Source organism: Anas platyrhynchos, chromosome 7 (assembly GCF_047663525.1).
Source record: "Anas platyrhynchos isolate ZD024472 breed Pekin duck chromosome 7, IASCAAS_PekinDuck_T2T, whole genome shotgun sequence".
Taxonomy (NCBI): domain Eukaryota; kingdom Metazoa; phylum Chordata; class Aves; order Anseriformes; family Anatidae; genus Anas; species Anas platyrhynchos.
Window position 1 is genome coordinate 14,891,065 of NC_092593.1, and position 19,801 is coordinate 14,910,865.

Consider the following 19,801-nt stretch of genomic DNA (forward strand, 5'->3'; position numbering starts at 1 on the left):
AAATAAAATAAAATAAAATAAAATAAAATAGCTTTGGAGCAAATGAACCTCAGGCTGGGCTGTGTCCTGCACTGAGGTTCCTCCAGTGGGATCACAAAGTGGAGCCAATGAGGGATGAAAAGGAAAAGCTCATTGTGCACTTGGAAGGGAAATCTATGCAAAGTTTATACTGGAGAGAAGAAAATGAGGATTTACAGCTGCGGAGACTTCAGGCAGGGCCCCAGCTCTGAGCACACCTCGAATCGTGATGAATCTCCCAGCTGCTGGAGCTAATGCATTATATATTGAAATCATTTGTGTTCATTTGCAGCAAATAATTACTTTAAAACGTTATCGTTCATTTGGGTTATTTGACTTCTCTATTAATTGTGTGAATAACCATTTAAAAGACAGCATTTAGGTTAGTGAAAATCATCAGTGTTGCTGCCTCACTTGTCGGGACCTGGGGGAACTGCAGAGCCCTAGATGCCCATGTGGCTCAGGGTGGCTTCGCTTTTCACTCCTGTGGAAAAAATGAGGTCTGCAGGTCAGCTCATGCCTCAAACCTCGCTTTTCTCTCCCAGTTGTTGAGAAATATGCTCATTTTCAAGCTAAAGGTGTCATTCCTTGCTTCCCTTTGACATGAATATTCTGTCCTGTGACACCTCAAAGAAAAAGCAATCTTCTTGCTCACACCACTTTATAACACAAACAAAGGTACAAGGTAAAATGCAGGAGTGCAATGAACCCCTCCATTGTGTGCCCTTCAATCTGCCGTGATAAACGGGGATTTGGCTGGAAGATTTTTCAGGCATTAGCATGAAAATGGGAACAAGGCTATTTTCCTTCCTTGTGAGCTGAGACGAAAGAGCCATGCCTTCAGGCTCAGCAGCACCCCTCTTGATTTCAAGGGGGGGAAATTAAATAAAGTGGGAGGGAGGGAGAAGTCTGGGGTAGAGGATTGTTAAAAATTATTTCTGGGGCTCTGCCCGTGCTTCCCATGTTTCAGGCATGTAAAGCCTTGCCAAAAAATGTTAAAAGCAAGTGGTCAGTTCTTCTCCCAGCAGAATATGTTCCTGAGAAGTCCCAAGGGAAGATTTAAATCTCTCTGCGTTTAATTTGGTCAAGGCTTGAACGACACCCAGTGGGGTCAGCACTGGGCACTGAGCCCTCGCCCTGCCTGCAGCCGCCTCCCTGTGCCAGGGCTGCTGGCAGCAGAGAAGGACTTTGCCTTCCTTCCAGTCACACAAAGATGATTTAAGGCACACAAAGTTTCAAGCCAGGACTTTTAACTGAAAAGAGGCATCGATTTTCTGTAGCTGGGAAAATAAAAGGTTTGCTCTGGTGAAAGAAAAAAAAGAAAAAAAAAAAAAAGCTGTTCAAGAAGCCACCTTGGCATGTGCTGTGCATGTGATTACCTGTGCTGTGCAGAGCATGCATGGAGGGGACCAGCACCTTGGTCCTCTCCTCAGGGTCTCCCCTTTCAGGGATGCAGACCTGTGACCCCATTTTTGGGCTTGGGCACCAAATCACATCCCTTGAGCAAAACCTGCGATGAATGGAGGGATAAACACCATGGGGAAGGACGGGGAAGATGTGTTAATTTTTCACAAGAGATGTGTTAGAAGAAATACAGAGGCATGGTGGCCCATCAGCAGCATCTCATCCTGGCATCCGCTTTCCCCCATGGCCACCAAAGCCCCAAGCCCAGGTGCCAGTGGGGAGCTGGCAGAGCTTCTCCAGCCCTCCCTGGAAACACTCATTAATTCCCTGCTTCTTCCTTAATTGCATTAAAGCAGCATCCGTTCTACCATTGCTTTACAATACCTCAGCTTAAATCCACTATTAAGGCAGGAGCGTTGTGGCTCGGATCCTTTAATTAACATGAGTGATCTCACCTTTGTCCACAGCATCTTTTTCCAAGCTATTATATTGGGTAATTGTTAAACTACTGACTGGCTCCGAGAGGTCTGTACTTTCATCAAAATGTCCTGCTTTTCTGACCCAGCAACTTATCCACATTTTTGAGCCTAATATTTTCAGGTGATTTGAGTTAAATCAAATTGCAAAAAATTAATGAATTATTTAAAATGCTGGTGGTCTCCAGCTATGAAACATGGTTTGGTCAAAGTTCCCCCTGCATCCTAAAAGCATTAAAGTGCTCCCAGGGGAATGAGCTCCCCACTGACCACAGCTATCAAAAGAACTGATCAAATTCATTTGAAAACTTTCCACACTTGTGGAAAAAAAAAAAAAAAAGAAGAAAAAGCATTCATTAATTTTTAATGTCCTCCTTCTTATTTCGTCTCTTGCTAGAAAAAAGGTAGGGAGAGAAACGAGGGGCTCTTCCCTCAGGACAGAAAAGCCCTTCCAACTCTTTTGAGCCGTTAAGAAACACTACCCAAGTGTTCTGTTGTTGTGAAATTTCATCAAAAATGGAGCAGGGTGGGGAAAAAAAAAAAAAAAAAAGCCCAGACACATAACCCAGAAGTCTTCTCAGGACACCCCTCGTCCCTGCAGGTGAGCAGTGATCTCATTTCACCACTACAGTAACAGGCAGGGGGCTGCAGGAGGCCCAGCGTCACCTCCCATGTGTAAGGGCCAGGAGAAGGCCTGAGCCTCAGCCCATACACCTGATCCTTGGTCTTCTCCTCCCCACCCTGGCTTGCTGCTCCAGGAGCAGCTGTGGGGCCAAATTGGGACCAGGAGAGGGAGGAAATCCACCTGTGCTGCCTGTCCCACCAGTGCTGGAGGCTTGGCCTCTGCCATGGCTCCCAGCCGAAGCAAGCACCAGCTGCACCCCACAATGCCTTGATGGCTGCCACGGTGCTGTGATGACTGCAGGATGAGCTCACGAAGGCCCTAATGGTCTTGTCTGGCCTCACCTGGGACCCACATGGGCCCTGGACACCATTTAAACTCGGCCCTAGGCCACCAGCTCCATTTGGGCTGTGCTGTGGGCCTTGAGCCTCCCCTCTGGGATGGGCTTTGGGCCAGCAGGTTTTCAGTCCTATCTCCTTTTGCTACCAGACCGTCTCTCTGGTGGGACATGGGATGTGTTTTGTGGCTTTCTGTGTCTGGGACTGTTAATGGACCCTGTCAGCTCCTAGCCTGTCCTGCTGCTCCCCAACAGTAAGTTGTTGCGCTTCGGATGGCTGTGAAAGCAGAGCAGTGCATTTACTTTGTCATTGCACAGGGCATCAAACAGGAAAAAGGGCAGAAAAGGAGCCAGCAGGCACCTAGGACTAAAGAATTGTCTCAACTTTTGCCATGCCCTTGACCTGTGCATGCTCTTTCCTGGGTTGGGTCTGCTGTGGGGTTGCTCATCCCATTGGAGAGGTGCATTTGAGCCCCCCAAACTGTGGGATAAGGGCTGTAGTGTTGCTTTTACGTTAAGAACAGCCCTGGGCCACGTCAGTGACTCCCCAGCCTCTCCTTGCGGAGGTGGGATGAGGACCAGCTCTGTCCCTGTGGGCACAGGCAGCTCGGTGTGGCGGTGCCGAGAGCTGTGGTTAACTGGGTTAATTATATTCACGTTGCTAGGAACACTATGAATTATGTTAATAGCAGCATCTGGGGAAATTACATCTTCATTAATTGGTCCTGATTGCTTTTTGGCGGATGTGAGATGCTTTTGACTTTACTATGCAGGACAGAATTTATTGTAATCGGCGCATGCACTAAATGCACAAATACCATTACCATGCCCTGCTAATTAACTCTCCAAAGAGGCAAAGATGTGAAAGACCTGCTTGGTCATCTCTTCCTTTCTCTCCTGTCCCAGCCAGGGCAAGTCTGTTTTCTGTCATACCGTGCTCTGGTGGTTCTTCTAACTTCAAAATCATTTTTAAAACTCTATTAAAAATGACAACATAGGTGGCAGACACTGAAAAGTAGCTACAGAGCTGGAAAGGCTTCTGATGGCATGTGCTGTATCCTAGAGTTGGCCTTGCTGCTCTCTGGCTCTGATTTGCCCCTAAGGCTCCTCCTTATGGGTGCAACTTGGTGGCAACCAGGTTTATTCATGTGCTTGGAGTTCATTTTGTTGGCTATTCAGAAGCCTTTTGTCCCACTCTGTCTGTGGCTGGGGAGGAGGCTGGCCTGGGCTGGGTGGTACCCAGGGAGCAGGGCTGGGTGGGCGATGGGGCTGTGGTGGTGTCAGCAGAAGACAGTTGTGGCTAAACCGGGGATGATCCATGCACAGCACGTAGCGCGGATCCTTGCGATTCTTTAGCTTTCAGTCAATGTGTAGCAGCAAACAAGAAATTAAGCCACATTTCGATGAACGACTGTTACACAACAGAAAGCCCCATTTTTAACAACTGCAATGATCCTAATCTCTTTGGATAAAAAATCTAAAGCTCTGAGCAAATGCGGAATGGGGCAGAGGCAATGCATTACCTCCCTGGGGAAAACAGTCTAAAACTCACTCGAGGCATCGAGCTCCTCGTAAGTTATGAGGCTGTTTGTCTGGGGATGGCAATGAGTTGTATTATGGCCCCGCTTGTTCTGCCTTCTATTTACACAACATCATTTTTCATTTTAATGGTGGTTTTCCAGCCTGCTTTGTTAGGGCTGCTGCTAATTGGAGTGGATTCATGTGCTGTGCCAGGGCACAGAACAAGGCCAGCATTGGCTTAATGGGAAGGGCGAATTTTGCTGCCAGGTGTTTTGAATAGGCATGGTCCAGGAGGAGGGGGCATGGCAGTGTTGGGGGAGGAATTTAGGAGTGAATTTAACCCTCTGGCTGCCACAAATTCAGGGGTTTCCCCATGGGGGTGGTGGGACAGGGATGGCTGTGTGTGTTGAACCACAACAGGGAGGAGAAAAGCCCTTTTGCAAGCCACCTTTCTGACCTTCATCAAAGGTGCAGGCCTACCTCCTTTGCTGGGAAATTGGGTTTAAAAGTTCTTGGAGCTTGCAGTGTCAGCTTCAGACCTTTGTGAAGTGGTTTTCATGGGTCATCACAGGGAATTGAAGCTCGCTGCTAGGACAATCTTACCAGAGCTTTGGAAGGGGCAAAGTTTATGCCCTCCAAACATAGCATGAAGTTTCACTGGGAAACTATAATATGCACACTGAACTGGGGCTAGCAATGCATTTTCCACCACACTGCCTCTGCAAATAGGTAAGCAATGCCGCAAGGACCAGGACAGCTGTAATGCATGGGAGATCTGGCTGCTGCAAAGCAGTGTTTCTGGCTTACCGGGTACACTTCTGCCAGCTGCAAGGCTTGCCCAGTTCCTCAGCGTGGGTCCTGGGGAAGTCAGACCCTGGGTTTCTGTGCCAGTTCCTAGTGGAGCATCTGCTTAGGACACCTCCAAGATGTGTGGCTCTTCTTGCAGTACAGATATGGCAAAATCTGCCTCCAAAGCACCAAGCCATGCAACAATTTCCTCCTGCACCCTGAGGCCTCCTGACAAAGCTGTGCAGTGGCTTTTCAGGCCTTGCTGTGGGCTCAGACCTCTTTGTCCAGAGAACAGGAAAGTGCAATGCAGTCAGTAACACTAAGCAACTTTTCCGCCCCCTTGAACTGAATCTGGTGGTAAAACCCTTTAGCAATGGTTATTCTGCATCAGCCACAGCTTATTAACACCAGAAGCTTCAGGAAACTCCACCCAAGGAAGGCTGCCGACACCACACACCTGAACATTCATGTTTGTGGCTGAGAAATACAGCAAGGACCTTACTAGTGGGCAAACACTGATTTGTAGCACTGCTTTTATTTTTAAAAGGCAATTAGTACCGCAGAAAGATTCACTCTGCCTCCTCGATGTGCCAAACTTGTTCTTAGTTAAAACTTTGATTTATGGCTCATGCTGTATCATATGACACTGCTCTGCAGCTGAGTTGCTCGCTGGCATTGAGAGACTGGTGCTGGAGCAGAATCTGGAGAGATGCAAATGTGGGGGGAAGCAGTGCAGTGGAATACGTACAGCATGCTGCCCACTGAAATGTAATAGGGAGATTTTCTGTGAAAGACTGGAACTAAGGAGGCTGTTTAGGGTTCTCCCTGATTCTGTTGTCTTAAGAGGTAGGACTCTTTGATTTGGAAATGTACTTTTTCTTTGCAGACAAGCAATGGGCAAATCCCTAGGTGAGGGCTGTGCAGAGGGCCAGTGAGTAGCAATGTGCAGCAGCCCCGGAGAGATGAATGGGGCCTGCCTGTGAACCCCTCTGTAGCTGCTTTTGGGGCAGGGAAGCCCAGGGTTTCCACTGGGCAAGTGGGACAGACTGGCTGTGTGTGGAGATCAGCATGCTGGCCCAGCACGATGCTTGGAGTGGCCCCACAGCTTTGACTTCCATGTTTGGCCACACGGTGACAATCTCTTACCATCACCCAGCTGTGGCAGGGATGAAGAGCATGTCACTGCTGGAACCATCCTGGTGCTGCCTGTAGGTCACCACTTGCTCAACTGCTGCCATGCCCATGGCTGAGAGTAAGCAGGGAATACATTCTGTGGGGGGAAGAAAGTTTCCTTAGTGATTGCAGAGAAAAGCAGTTTGCTTGCAGCTGTCTTGACTGGAGGGCTTGATGGCTGAGTTTCCTGCTCTTTGTTTGAGCCAGGCTGTCACTGAAGAGGTCAGAAATCATTTATTTTTAACGCCATGAATATGTAGAAACTTGTCCAAGCTTCTCCACAGAGTGGCCATGAATTTAGAAACAGAGTCAGAAATCATGGCATTCGGTATCCTGCAAATCAGGTCAGAGCTATAAATTTCTCTTATTGGTCTGTGGGCCGTTTGCCATACGTGACTTTCTAAATTTGTGGTCATTTCTCTCTCTACCCGTGTGCTGAGTGTATGACTGTGATTTTATATTATGCCTCCGAGACATAAAGTCCTTCTGGTGCTTTCACCTAGCATCGTAAACAGCCTCGCTCTCTCCTCCTTGTCCCCTTTGCTAATGGTTTCTGGCCACAGCCTGGCCCCTAAATCACAGGCTGCACCTGGACAGGCATAAAATGCAACTCTCCCCAGACACACAGGGTATTTGTTTAGAGCGCTGAGTGATGTGCCCCTGAACACATGCAATCCAGCCTTGTGGTAACAGTGTCTCTGAGACAGATTCTCCAAAGTAGGTAATGGAGCCTCTGCCTACAGGGGCAGTTCCTGCAAAGACCTTAAACCATTCAGCTGCTACAAGGGCAGTCATTCTGAATGCCCAGGGAGAAAATGTTCACTGTAGCTATCGTGGAGGGTGCTGTTAAAATGATCTCTGCTGTAGGGGGAAGAGGAAAGCTAAGGAGGCGTACATTTGGGGAATGGAAGGTGGTGCTGCTGTCCTCCTCCTCTTCGAACTTTACTGCTCTTTCTCCCTCACCTATATCCATTCCAGACATAAAAGCTTTTTTTATTGCAAGACTATTTTTGCTCAGTGAATTAAAATGAACCGTTTGCAGCCCCCTCGCCCCAGTGCAAATGATCCCAGCAGCAGTGATCTCTGGCTGGGCCCTGCCCCTGTGGTCAGCCTGAGAAAAAAGACAAGTGTAACAATAGGATGAAAGTGGGCTGTTATTAAAGCACAGCTCTTTTGAGATATGCCAATGTATCTAAATGGTGCTGCCTTATTCTACAGATCTGCTCCCTAGGAGCCTGGTGAATCACTGAAGGCAGCAGATGTGACTAAGACGTTTCCTAACTCATTTTTAATCCTTTCTGGCACAGCAGTGCCAACACAAAAACATGAACTATATGAACAGGACTGTTCCTTAAATTCTGGTAGTATTGTGGTGGTGCAATCCCATTGAAACTGTATTTGCATTTTCCTGTCTGTGTCAGAGCATGGATTTTTTTTTTTTTTTTTTTTAGGTGGAGCTTAGGACTGCATCTTGCCAGCAGGCTCTTTGTTACTGATGATGACACACAGGTGTCATTGGGGTCTGAGCCCAGTCAAGAGGAAAGGGATGGACAGTCGGAAATTGTGCATATCTGGGTCAAGGACAGAGCTTGACATGGCTTCCTCCTAGTAACTCAGTCACTTCTCAAAGCCCATGTTTCTACCTCCTGAAATAAGCAGGCTGCATGTTTCTGCATGGCTGCCCCACAGCAATTAAATTGCCTCCCTCCACCCCTCTGTTTGTCCCCCTGGGGACCTGGGACTGTTCTTTAGCTTCCAGTTTGAGCCACTCATCTGATTTATGGACTTGCACAGATCAACAGATTCACTGATGCTCAGAGCTGTACAATGTGTTAAACCACCCATTCACACAACAAGGTGGAATTATAACTGTACGTTCTGCTTGTAACATTGAGGAACTCTGACACCTTTTTCTTCCTATTCCTCATTAATCAGTTATTATTTTAGCTCCACTTCATTTTGCCACTTAACCATTAGCTGTGTTTGTCTACATTTTAAAAAGTACTTGAAACAAAAGTAAAACATTCAATTATTACCAACCTTAAACAGCCAGAACAAGGCTGTTATTTGACTTCTTTATTTCAAATATGATAAAGCACTTGAGCATTAAACTCCTGCTCTCTCCAGCAGCAGCTGAGCCACTAAGCTGATGACATGTGGATTAACCAAACAGTCTAGCAAATCATTGGTAGAAAGGGCTGTTTGGGAGGCATTTGGACTGCCGTCTGAATCCATTTGATTTGCAGGCGTTTCGCAGTCATTACTCATTGCCAATTGCTTCCTGGTGCAGTGTAATTTTCCAAAATGTCCTCCTTCATTTTCATGGAGAAGATCTCTATAGTCACTTTTGACTGCACCCGTTGAGCTTGTTTCTTGAGGCTGAGGTAGAACTTGAATGAGGTGAGGCCCAAAAGGTATTTTCTGGAACTTTTCTGCTTTTAATGTTGAAGAGCCAAATTCATGGGTTAGTAATTTGCAGCCCCCTGGTTCCCAGCCAACTTGCTTTTTCCTCCTCTTGTGTGAGGGACTCGTCACTCGCTCTGCTTCAGTGCTGCTGGGACGTGTCTGCTCTGATACGTTTGCCTTTTGACACTTGAAATATGCAGACACTGCTTTATTCAGGTACTGGAGATTGATTTCATGGGATGTTGCCTCAACCTAAGAAAACACCCAAAATGTACTCTGTTAAAAGGAGGAATGTTTCAGTTCAGTGTTGCATGATTATGTTCCATGGATTATTTTCCCTACTTAAGGGGAAGGAACTTAAAAATTTTCTTTCAGGTAGAAGAAAGATAAGATTAAGCAAAATGACAGTAATTCTCTACTATCACTGCTATAATGAAGCAAGAGTGCTTACCTCTGTGGGATTTAGCCAGATATCTTCATCACCGGGGCTTTCTGCTGATTTTATGGCACATACCAGTGTTCGAGTTATTGCTTCTTCTACACGAGCTTCATGATCTGCATCCTGCCTCAAGGGAATGAAGTGTTTGGAGATGGGTTAGCACTTAAATTGCTATAGGAAGTTGGAAGATCTTGGCAAGAACTAAACGGATGCCTTAGCTGGAAAACCATACTCATCTACGTAAAGTAGGTAGAAGGTTTTGGACTTCTGAAGCTCCTACTCATGCATAGAGAGCTTACATGAGTAACAGCACAGGCTTTGGTGTGACTACTCATGCAGATAAGGATTTGCAGAAAAAGATTCCAGTGTTTATATAATCTTTTTCCTTATTAGTGTTCTTTTAATTGAATCTGGTGCTTGAAATTACATAGCAATGTTAGCATTTAATTAATATGTGTATTTATAAGACTCCTTAGGAGTAGAAGGACCATGAAAGTACATAGAAAATTTTATAGATCTACATATTATGTCTATTTAAGTATTTAAACGAAGGATATTACAGCAAGGCAGCAACTACGTAAGGTCTAGAGATTAGCAAAAGTGAGGCTTAAAATTCAGGAAACATTTTATCATGTGATAGTAACAGAAGTTAACATACTACTGCAGTTTCAAACGTAAGCAGAAAGGAAAAATGCATTTCATATGAAAGATCTCCTGCCAAACTAACAACGAAGTTAGTAACTAGCTCTTGGTTTTAGGCCTTCACTTCCTCCATCATCCCCTTGGGTAACTGGGTACCAGTTAGTCTGGGATAGCAGAAATAAACTTTATAGGATCTATTTAAGTTTTCTTTCCCACTTAACTGGATTTCTTGTACGTGAAAGGAGAAAATAAGGCTCTCTGAACAAGATGGGTAGTTTAGTTATTTCAGTGACAGATGCCTAGGAGTGGATGCATAAATTTGGTTTTGTTGAGACACTTAGACATACCGGTTTTGGAAGAAAGATGTAACCTAGTCAACACACAACACTGCATTGCCTAATTGTGGCTTCGGGGAACATGTCAAGCAAGCCATGCATCTTGGTAGTAGAGTGGTGAAGGCAGTAATTCATCTGGATCCCCAAGCAGAATTTGGGATAGAAGCAGGGGAAAGCGTAGCTGTGGATGCTTTGCCTACTAATGGCCTTATATAACAAGTCCCCAAAACAACTGAGTTTATTTAAGCGTGGAAATTATTATTTAGGGTGTTGCACTCTTGGGATTCATCCTGGTCTGATGGATAACAGGGTTGTACTGATTGCATGAGAATATGTTAAGAAGCATGAAGTGCTTTGAGCAGCTCACATCCAGCTGAAAACAAATTAAACTTCTACTTTAAAGGCTTGCCAATATAATTAATGGTTTCTCTAGGACTATAAACGTTGGCATGATTCACATCTGTCAATATGAAAGCAGCTGGTAACAGCTGCAAGCAAGAACTGCTTGATTTGGTAATGGAAATCCTCTCAATATTGTTTCTCGGCATCCGTGTCAGAATTTTTATAGGTGTGCTGCCACCATCATCTGTAGGGATAATACCTGTAAGGAACTCTCACCTGAGTTGCAATGGTTATATTTGTTTATGGTTGCTTTTCATATCTTTTTTGGGGGGCTGGGGTAGGGGTCATTCATTAACAAAATCCAGCGAACACTCCTCTGCAGATCATGCCATCTACACACAACTGTCTGCTCTTGCTGTTACCAACAAGATCTGTCACTTCACCAAGACTTTTATGACCAGAAAGGCCATGGAGCTTAGCTCTAGTTTTTTTTTTTTTCATAGCCTACGAGAAACCCAAACAGGTTATATACAACCCAGACTCCTGGGACCTATTTACCCAACAGAACTGATCCAGTTCTGACCTTCTCCTCCAGTAGGGGTTGAAATTTGTGAGGTACAACTTAGGGTGCAAGTGTGTGTGTGGGGGGGTCTTCAGGAACATGTGGTGAAATTACTTCAAAGGCTGCTCAAATTTAAGGCAGGTTTAAATGATTGCTCTCTAATGTTGCTGGTGCTTTCTCTGGCATTAGACTCAGGACTGTGTACAAGGCCAGTACAGACTATGGGCCTGCTGTCCTTCCTTCGTATGCAGTCTCATATGGAAAACTTCTCTATGAGGAAAATACCCAAGTTTGCCCCTGCTCTGCAAAGGCTTGGTTTGATGTCAGTATGAGAAATATATTGTGTAGTTTGAACGGCAGCTGAACGCATGTGTTCATCCCCCTGCAGATTTCCAATCTAATAAAGGTGCAAAAAAAATGCAATAAGCATTTTAGTGAGGCAGCTTTCAAATGCCAATTCAAAGGGCCTTTTTAATATTAAGCTAGGATTAATGAAGAAGTAATTTGAATCAGAAAACCTTCTGTAGCATTGAGATGATATCCCTAGAACCATCCCATATATACTGGGAGAGCAAGAAAAATCAGAGCCTGGGGGAAAGAAAATTAATTAAATACATGAGAAAAATCCAACTCCAGGCAAATCATAACTATCACAGAGAAATGAAAATTCAAACATCCTCTGCCACCCCCTTTCTATCACATTAATCTGATTTAAATTCTAATTTAGCTTTGCATGTAAGCATGTGCTTGAGATGAAGCTGCTGTTTGTCATTCCATACTCAGCACAATGTTGGTTAGTCCCTGAGAAATCAGACATGAGAAGTTTAGCTTGTGTCTAATTGTTTGCCTGATTGAGGTAAACTTCCATATGACTGAACTGGTGCTTTAGATCTGGAGCCTTGGAAGGTTCTTCAGGAAAAACTGTAACCACAAGGGCTCTTCCCTCACCAGCTGCTGAATACAGCAAACCTGATAGGGCTGAACCACATGGGCAAGGGACAAAATTCTTCAACCTTAATCCTTGCAAAAGATTCTGCTCGATACAGCTGAGTAGGAAATACAGCTTGAGTTCTGAGTGGCATCACGCCTCTCTCTAGGTCATATCCTTGTCATGGTTTTTGTTAAGAGATGCTTTTCTTTCTCCCTCCTGCTTTCTCTAGAAAATAAACTTGAATCAAATGTGCCAGTGGCAAAGCATAGCTGCATTTTAGTGGTGACTGACAAATGATGCTAGTAGAATGTGCAAGTCTGCAAAGTTTTCTGCTATCCTTGAGGATAAAAGAAGCTATGTAAATGTAACTGCACACTGAAATCACTGAAGTTGGCTCATGGGGTCATCAGATCTGGGACAGGATTATATCTGCTTTCCTACTTTTTATAATGCATGCACACATGGAAATGCTGCAGCACCATGATATAAAAAGGAAAATACCAGTTCAATCCACGAGTTTATGCTGATGGTGATGGGGTCGATGGATTCCACGTAGTGCCACCAGTGCCTTGGAACAAGCAGGACCTGGAAATCAGAGACAATGCGTTAGGGTGCTAGCAGAAGGCTGAGAAGGAAGCTCAGGTGACTTACTCAAATTAGCATGGGATGAAGAGGCAGAATGAGGCAAAGACTAGAAGTAGGAGGTGGGAGATGATCTTTGTTTCTTCTAAACAGCCTTTCATCAAGGCTTGGATGTCCCTTTGCTACTCCCATTGTATCAAATACTATTATGTAAGAAGTGGACATGATCCAGAACTACCTCTCATCCAAAATCTTCTCACATATGCAGGACAGTAACCTTTTAACTGCTCCAGATAAGCAAGGTCCAGCTGTACAAAGGGACTGGAGCTGGTGTTGATGTAGAGCAGGGCTTTAGGGAAAGTCTCAGCCAAGCAAGCAGTCTTTAGCAGACACTGCATGCAATTGAACATGCTTCCCAGTTCCTTTAGAAGGAGTGCCAGCTGGCTTCCCCCAGAAGTAGGTATCCTAATACTAATCTAGGTGATTAACAACACGTAGCTTCAATTCTGGTAAATAATTACCTGTATTAAACTTGTCGCTTTTAGTAGATAGGCTTTTAAAAGAAGATGTCCCAGAAATCATGACAATCTAGTTTAGATCAGAGCTTTACAACTATATCAGGATGATAGCTGTGACATAAAATTGATTCTAACCCATGGCTTTTATGGTACAAAGACATTAATGTTGTTTTGATGATATAGTACAAGCTTTTCAGATTACTGAACATTAGATTAACATAGAGCCATCAAGAAAAGCATAAAAGATGGTTTTTGACAGGGAATGAAAATGGTCAGAGATGGATAAAAATACACACTTCAGAATGGGGAAAGTGAAGCAATGATCTGTATCTGAATCACAGCCAATTTTTTTTCTTGTTGCACGCAAATTACTGAAAAGATATCCTGCTAGCTAGGTAGCCTTGTGATTCATTACATCAAAACATCGCTAATGAGAAAATGTCTGTGAAGGAAACAATGACTGCAGCCCTGGTCCTGCAAATGCTTATAGCCCAGTTTTGGGCTACAGGCAGAAATGCTCTCCACAGCTTTTCAATTTAAGGGGAGAAAAAGTATAGTCTATCTAAAGGTCAAAAGCATTTGGAAATTGTATTTTAATCCAGTACAGCATAGAAAACAGAAAGAAGGAACTGAGAGAAAGGGGACAAACAACTGTGCCACTGATGGCACAGTCTGAGCCTCCTGTTGAACAAATGAAATGCATTGCTCAATTAGACGTTTGGTTGCAAACACCAAAAGCAATTAGCTATGTTTGAATCTACTACCAATGGCTCACACTGCTTCGTGTGATATCTAGTGATCTGGAACGCTTTCTTGGCTTTGAGATGTCCCCTCTACCAAGGCAGGATTTAGCTACAGAGCTGAACACCAAGCAGTCATGCTACCAAACAAGACACTAAAAAGTCAGGACCGAAAGGGAGAATAGTAGAAAATACACAGTCTTGCATGTGCACATAGGCAGATGCAGAAACAAACATTGCACATCCATTAGTATGGAGCTCAGGATTCACAAATGTCAGTGTGTTGCAGATAAGATTGTGGGGGGATGGTATTTAACAAATATCACTGATCATTTCTTACATCTGAAAGTGTATTTAAACCCTACACAGACTGAAGCAAAAACATGGTTCTGTTCAGAGCAAGTTCCAGAGCGGTGCTTTCATCATGCATAAACTTTCAATCAAGAATATAGCTGCATTAGCTGCAATGGGACAGTGTTAGCAAGTGTTTGCTCACATTTTGTCAACAGAACCGTATAAAGAACAGATTCTTCTTAATAGGGGATCTTGCACTACACCCATCTCAGTGCCATCCAAATGACAGGGTATAATGCCAAAGCCTGGAAAATATTGTTACACGTTAGAAGGTAGCATAGTGTCTAGAATAAATACCTGTTTCCCACAACTGGCTCCTTACTGTAAGACTCTCCTGGGAAGAGCGTTTGTAAAATGCTGAAGAAGTGGAAGAAGATGTGATAAAATGGGGCATGGTGCAGAGACTATGCAGCAAGGGAATAAAAGCAGGAGACAAAATAAGGGAAGTGTATAAATCTTTCGGTAAGAGGGCCTATGTGGAAGAACCAAGATGGAAATCAAGAGTGGAAGCTGCTAGCTTAGCATGTCTTACGTGCAATGTGGAGACAGAATTGCTTTGGAAAGATCAGGTATGGCTAGGAGGAAAGTACAAGCCCCCCAGATAGTCCAGTCTTTTCAGACCGATGAGGAGGAAGTACCTCTGAGAAATTAATTAGACTTCACTTGCCAGCAAGCTAAGGGTAACTGTGAAGTTGTGCATTTCTGCAGCTGGCACTATTTGCTGATATGATTTTTATAGAGGAACTACAGAGCTGTGACTGTAAGAGGCAAAACAGATACCATAAAGCTACTTGCTCTCCCTCTTTTATTTTTTTAGTAAGCTTATGCTTGTTAAGATAAGGATTTATGGCAGCAAGAAAGTTGAAATTATCAAAATGCAAAAGGGCTAAAATTTTAAGCAAGATGGAGAAATGGAAAAAAGGGATTAAAACCAAAAAACAAAGCTGGCAAGGGAGCAGCTGAACTAGCAAAGACAAAACAATAAGCCAGCAGAGAGAAGTAGAGTGGGATTCTTCTAGCTTTGCAAACTAGGTGGAAAAAACAACCATCCATTCCACAACAAAACCAAGCAGACTTCCCTATTTATGAATACAGGGCACAATTTAACTTCATTTGAAACCACACTGAGATAAGAAATGTGAAAATAAAACGCAGTGGGGGGGAAAAAATGCAGCAAACATTCCACGGGGAAAATGCAAGGTGCAAAAGCAGGTCAGAATTGTTCCAAGCTATGAGATAATTTGGTGTTAGCCTGTTTTCTACAGAGTGTATCTAGCTTTGTGGGATGGGAAGATACCAATCTAAACAGCAACCAATCAGGTAATGCTAATATTTAGCCTAGTGATAGACAAATATAGCAGATGAAGTCAAAGTAGGACAGAAATCTCAAAAGATAAAAATGAAATTCTAGACCCTAAGAGGAAGGGGGGAAAAAAAATGAAGAGAACAGTTGGGAGAGTAAGTGGAGCAATGCTGAAGACTTGTACAGCACAGAGAACAGAACAGGTTTAAATTCTCAGTGGACGTGATTAACTTGATACAGTGCAAAGGTAGGGCAAAGGTGGAATTGCTTCGAAAAAGAGCGTACCCTGCAGTGAAATATTATACTTAGAAATTTCTGCTCATTAAGAAAGATATTTGTGTAAATGCCCAAGAAAAAGGAGCACCGAAGAATGCATGTGTGATGGGTGGAAAAAGAGAAAGGAAACAAACTCCAGAACCACTTGCAAATGTGGCAGTGGAACATAAACACCACAAAACGCATAACCAGCCCTGCTCTCCTCTCTCTGCAAACCCCACGCTGAGGTTTAACAGCAGCAGCGAGGATGACTCTTCAGAAGTGCTGCCACCCTGTGCCCCGTCCCAGCCTGTGCTAGGTTCTTACCCTGCCTCCTCCTTCCCTGCTGCTCTGGTGTCTTTCCACCTGCTGAAACAGAGACCAGGGCTGCTGGTGGCAGAAATGCAGGTTCTGCCCTGGGGAGAAGCACGGTGTGCAGATGGGGAATGGGGCTGTGACCATACCGTGTCTATAAGGAGCTGGGTGAGGGACTGGGAGAAGCTTAGGGAACCACTGGGAGAGCAGAGTCTGGAACTGGCAGCTGTGGTAACTGTAGTTGTGGATACAGCCTGGGACTGAGACATTTCTGTAGCCTTTCAGAAGGCAGGCAAGCCAATGCAAGGTCAGCAAGGTTCTGAGCAGAAGTTCACAGTGACAGGTAATGGCAAAACAATATATTTTTCTCTGATGTTTAAGTGTGGATAAATGCGTCCTTCTCAACCTCAAAGTGCCTCTGAGACTAGCTCAGCTAGGCCTTTCCTCATACCTTCGGTGTCTAGAGCTGATGGCAGCTAATCTTTTTTACTGTTTTCTAGTTATATGGACTAAGAACAATTAGGTTAGTGGGCAGAAAGGAAGCAAGAAGTTGCTGAGAAGGCAGAAAAGGTGAGAATGATCATTTGACTTTGTCAGGCATCTCAGTTTTTCAGTGTTTTCAGGTATGATTCACCTCTGCTTTTTAATTATCAAAAAGTTAAGCCTCTATGTGCATAGGCTCCTTTCATAGCCTGTGCAGAAGTACAAGATGGGATGAATGCTCTAGCAGGACCCTAACCATGTAAGATTGAGGATGAATCACCTTGTGGAGACACCAGGTTCTTCTCACTAATGACAGACGGGACATCTGTCCAGGACAGGGTTTAAGCTGAGGGAACTGGCTCTTACCCTAATTTTCTTAGCACTTTTCCCAGAGAGCTGAGGAAAAGTAAAGGGTGGAGGATAATAGAACAGGCATGTTTTGCTCCATTTGCAGTCTTTTAATTAGTATCTGCATAGCTGTGAAAACAATTAAGGTATTACTAAAAATACTGTAGAATTTATGAGCAAATAAAACAGAAGACAAATGCTTTGGGTGAAAATCTGCTAGTTCAGTGAGTGCAAATCCATCAGCAGTTAACCTCCTGCTCCATGCTTACCATTCAGTCTTGCCACAATTACATATGGGACCAGCTCTGTATGTATGTTTACAAGGAGTTTCTACATTTGTGTGACACAGCTTGAGCTTGTAAATTCTCAAAAATTTAGTTACCTAATATTATAACTTGTATTGAGGACATTAATGTGTAACCAGAAGTTGCACTAAAACCTCAGTGGAAATTCATCCCACAGACAATGGTCAAATAGAGAATGTACCCCTTATAAAACCTGAAGTAAGAGCTGACTACTTAAATTTGTAAGAGATTCACCTCTGAGGTACACAGTGAAAGTAGTGAAAAGGCACGAAGGATGCAAATGAAGTGCACATTATACATTGGTACAATGTTATGCGAAGGAATTCTGCTTTAAAGCCTTACAGGGCTGTAGAAAAATGGCTTGTAGCAAAAAATGACCAGAAGATGGCATTAGACACATTAAGTTTTTGATATTCAAAGCTGCAATCACCTTACATGCAGTTGCTCTCCTGAATACCTAAGAACACCTTTGTCTTTATTTTTCATCCCTGCATTGTTACAATATCTAATCCAAAATGTTCTGCATACCCTCTGGGAAGGAGATGCTATAAACTATCACAAAATAAAGCTGGCTGCAAATTTGGAAGCAGTTGTATGCGTTCTGTGTGAAAGTGGCTGCTAAGCTTGTATCAAGATTGTTATTATTTAGGGATCCTCTTGCTCTTTAACAAAGGAGTTCTAAGTCATTCCTCCCTCTCCATCAAACAGCAGCAGTCTCCAGCCAGATGCCCCAAAAGCTTCTGCATGAGATCACAGCATCACCCAAAAAGCACTGATAAAAGGGGTGAAGGCAATACCTCACTGTTTCATCACTACCCATGTTACTTTATCCCCCAAAATCCAAGCAGCATCTCCTTCATGGAAATGCAGGGGACGTGTATTACTGAGCTGGCTCAAGATCTTTATTCCTAGCAAGATTAATTTGTAATTGCTTTAAGCCTAATTAAAATTAAGATCATATTAAAGGTTCACTACCACACTTGATCATTCCAAAGGAGATTATAAATTGAAATAGCATTGGGGATCATGGATAATGCAATGCTGAATGGACGTGGCATTTTTACCAACAGTAAAAACATGTTCTTGGTGCTTTATATTATTGAACACTGTTTCCTTAGAAAGTGCAGGTGGCAAAACTAATCTTTTACCTCAGGAGCATGACTAGGAGTAAACGTAGTGCATCCAACGCAACTTGATCACAGACTCCCTTCCTTTGTGACTGTACCAGCAGAAGAACACACTGATCCCAGTTGACAGACATCTTGCTAGAAGCTACTATCCTGCTCCAGTCTGACACCTCCCCAGCTCACAGGAGCATTCCTCACTATGCATCACCAAAATTAGCTGGATTAACAAAAATCTGTTCTTTAAACAGTTGAAGACAGCTGGGTTTGCCAGCCATGGGTGAGGGAACACAAAGTCACTGGGCTGGTGGATCAGAAGAGGTGACGACATCTGGCAGGAGGATGGTGAAAAGATGCTAGAAGCAGCAACTCTATCACCTTACACAGCCAGAGCAATGCACACTGCAAAATGCCTGACATTTTGAGATGCAGAGGAGTGCTTTACAAGGACATGTACTGCTAAACAAATGAAAAGGGTAATTCACTCTAAATACAGTCCATGTTGATTGAATAAAAGAGGACACTACAACAAGAGACTAGGAATTAAGAGTACTGAGTCCTATTCTCATACTGCTGCACTACTGTGACTATAAGCCAGGCACTTGTAACTGAATTTTCTCAGTAAAATGGGGTTAGTAATACCCTCGCATCCTTGTAAAGCACCATGAAACCTCTACGTGGTACGTGCTTTAAAGGCAAGTATCATCATTATACTGCTCTGCTACTAAAGCAACAAGTTAGGCCAGTGTTCCCTGGTGAAAGTTACTCTTCACTATCAACATCTGAGTTCCTTTGCTGGCTCTACATGCTCATTAATCAAATACACTTTTACGCAACATACTGTTTTCAGAGTAGACAGGTTAGAGTACTGCTGAAGACAGTTTTAAAACAACTTGGAAGTGATTGCAAGAACTGTTATTGGGTAGTCTATTGAACTAACTCTCCAAATGTTTGTGTGTTTTGCACAAAAAGTCTAGTAAAATAGCTGTAAGTGAAGAAACTTTCTGTGCTGAGAGATCTACCTTATTAAACCCGAGTGCAGAACGTTGGGGAAGAGAAATACCACAGTCAATTTGTTAAAACTTCCTAGCCTTTAGTTAGCCAGTTAAATAAATGACTAGCATCTTTCAAGTAACACAAAGCTCATATAGGAATGGTACCTGTCCTGGACTGAGTGTAACCACGTGGGCTGTTGTATTCTTAAACTCAGGAAAGCGTTTCAGATCAGGCTTGGCAACATTGACTTTGCTGAATACACTGGATTCCTCATAAGGGATCCTGGTGGGATAAAGGAAACTGGTGTCACCAGGTGGGAAGAGGTGCCATTTCTTCCTGAAAATAGAAGATAAAAATGTATTCAGTGCATGTCAGTTACAGCAAAGAACTAAAGGCAGTAGCAAGGTTTTCAATAAAACATAGATCTGTCTTGCTGTGTGAATCTCCTACGCAGTGAGAACATAGGCACTGCTTGCTTACA

The 19,801-nt window shown here is 43.7% G+C and overlaps 1 protein-coding gene and 1 long non-coding RNA gene across 4 annotated transcripts in view; one reads left to right on the plus strand and one right to left on the minus strand.

Annotated features, from left to right (window-relative positions):
* Positions 1–2,890: 2,890 nt before the first annotated feature.
* LOC140002917 (uncharacterized) lies at positions 2,891–8,379 on the plus strand. Its single transcript, XR_011810579.1, has 2 exons — positions 2,891–3,111; positions 7,792–8,379. It is a non-coding gene; the product is annotated as an uncharacterized lncRNA (long non-coding RNA).
* Positions 5,684–19,801, minus strand: part of HSPBAP1 (HSPB1 associated protein 1) — a 37,995-nt gene continuing 23,877 nt past the window's right edge. For 2 of the 3 annotated variants that reach the window (XR_003498563.3, XR_003498566.3), the window contains exons 5-9: positions 19,485–19,656; positions 12,499–12,582; positions 9,198–9,308; positions 8,381–8,998; positions 5,684–6,437 (exon numbers count right to left, since the gene is read on the minus strand). Coding sequence is in view for 1 of the 3 variants with exons in the window: in XM_027462092.3 (XP_027317893.1) it covers positions 8,447–8,998; positions 9,198–9,308; positions 12,499–12,582; positions 19,485–19,656 (919 nt within the window). In the remaining 2 variants the exon portion in view is untranslated. Of the gene's footprint in view, positions 6,438–8,369; positions 8,999–9,197; positions 9,309–12,498; positions 12,583–19,484; positions 19,657–19,801 lie in introns of those variants that run through there. The other variant, XM_027462092.3, reaches the window with a different exon arrangement.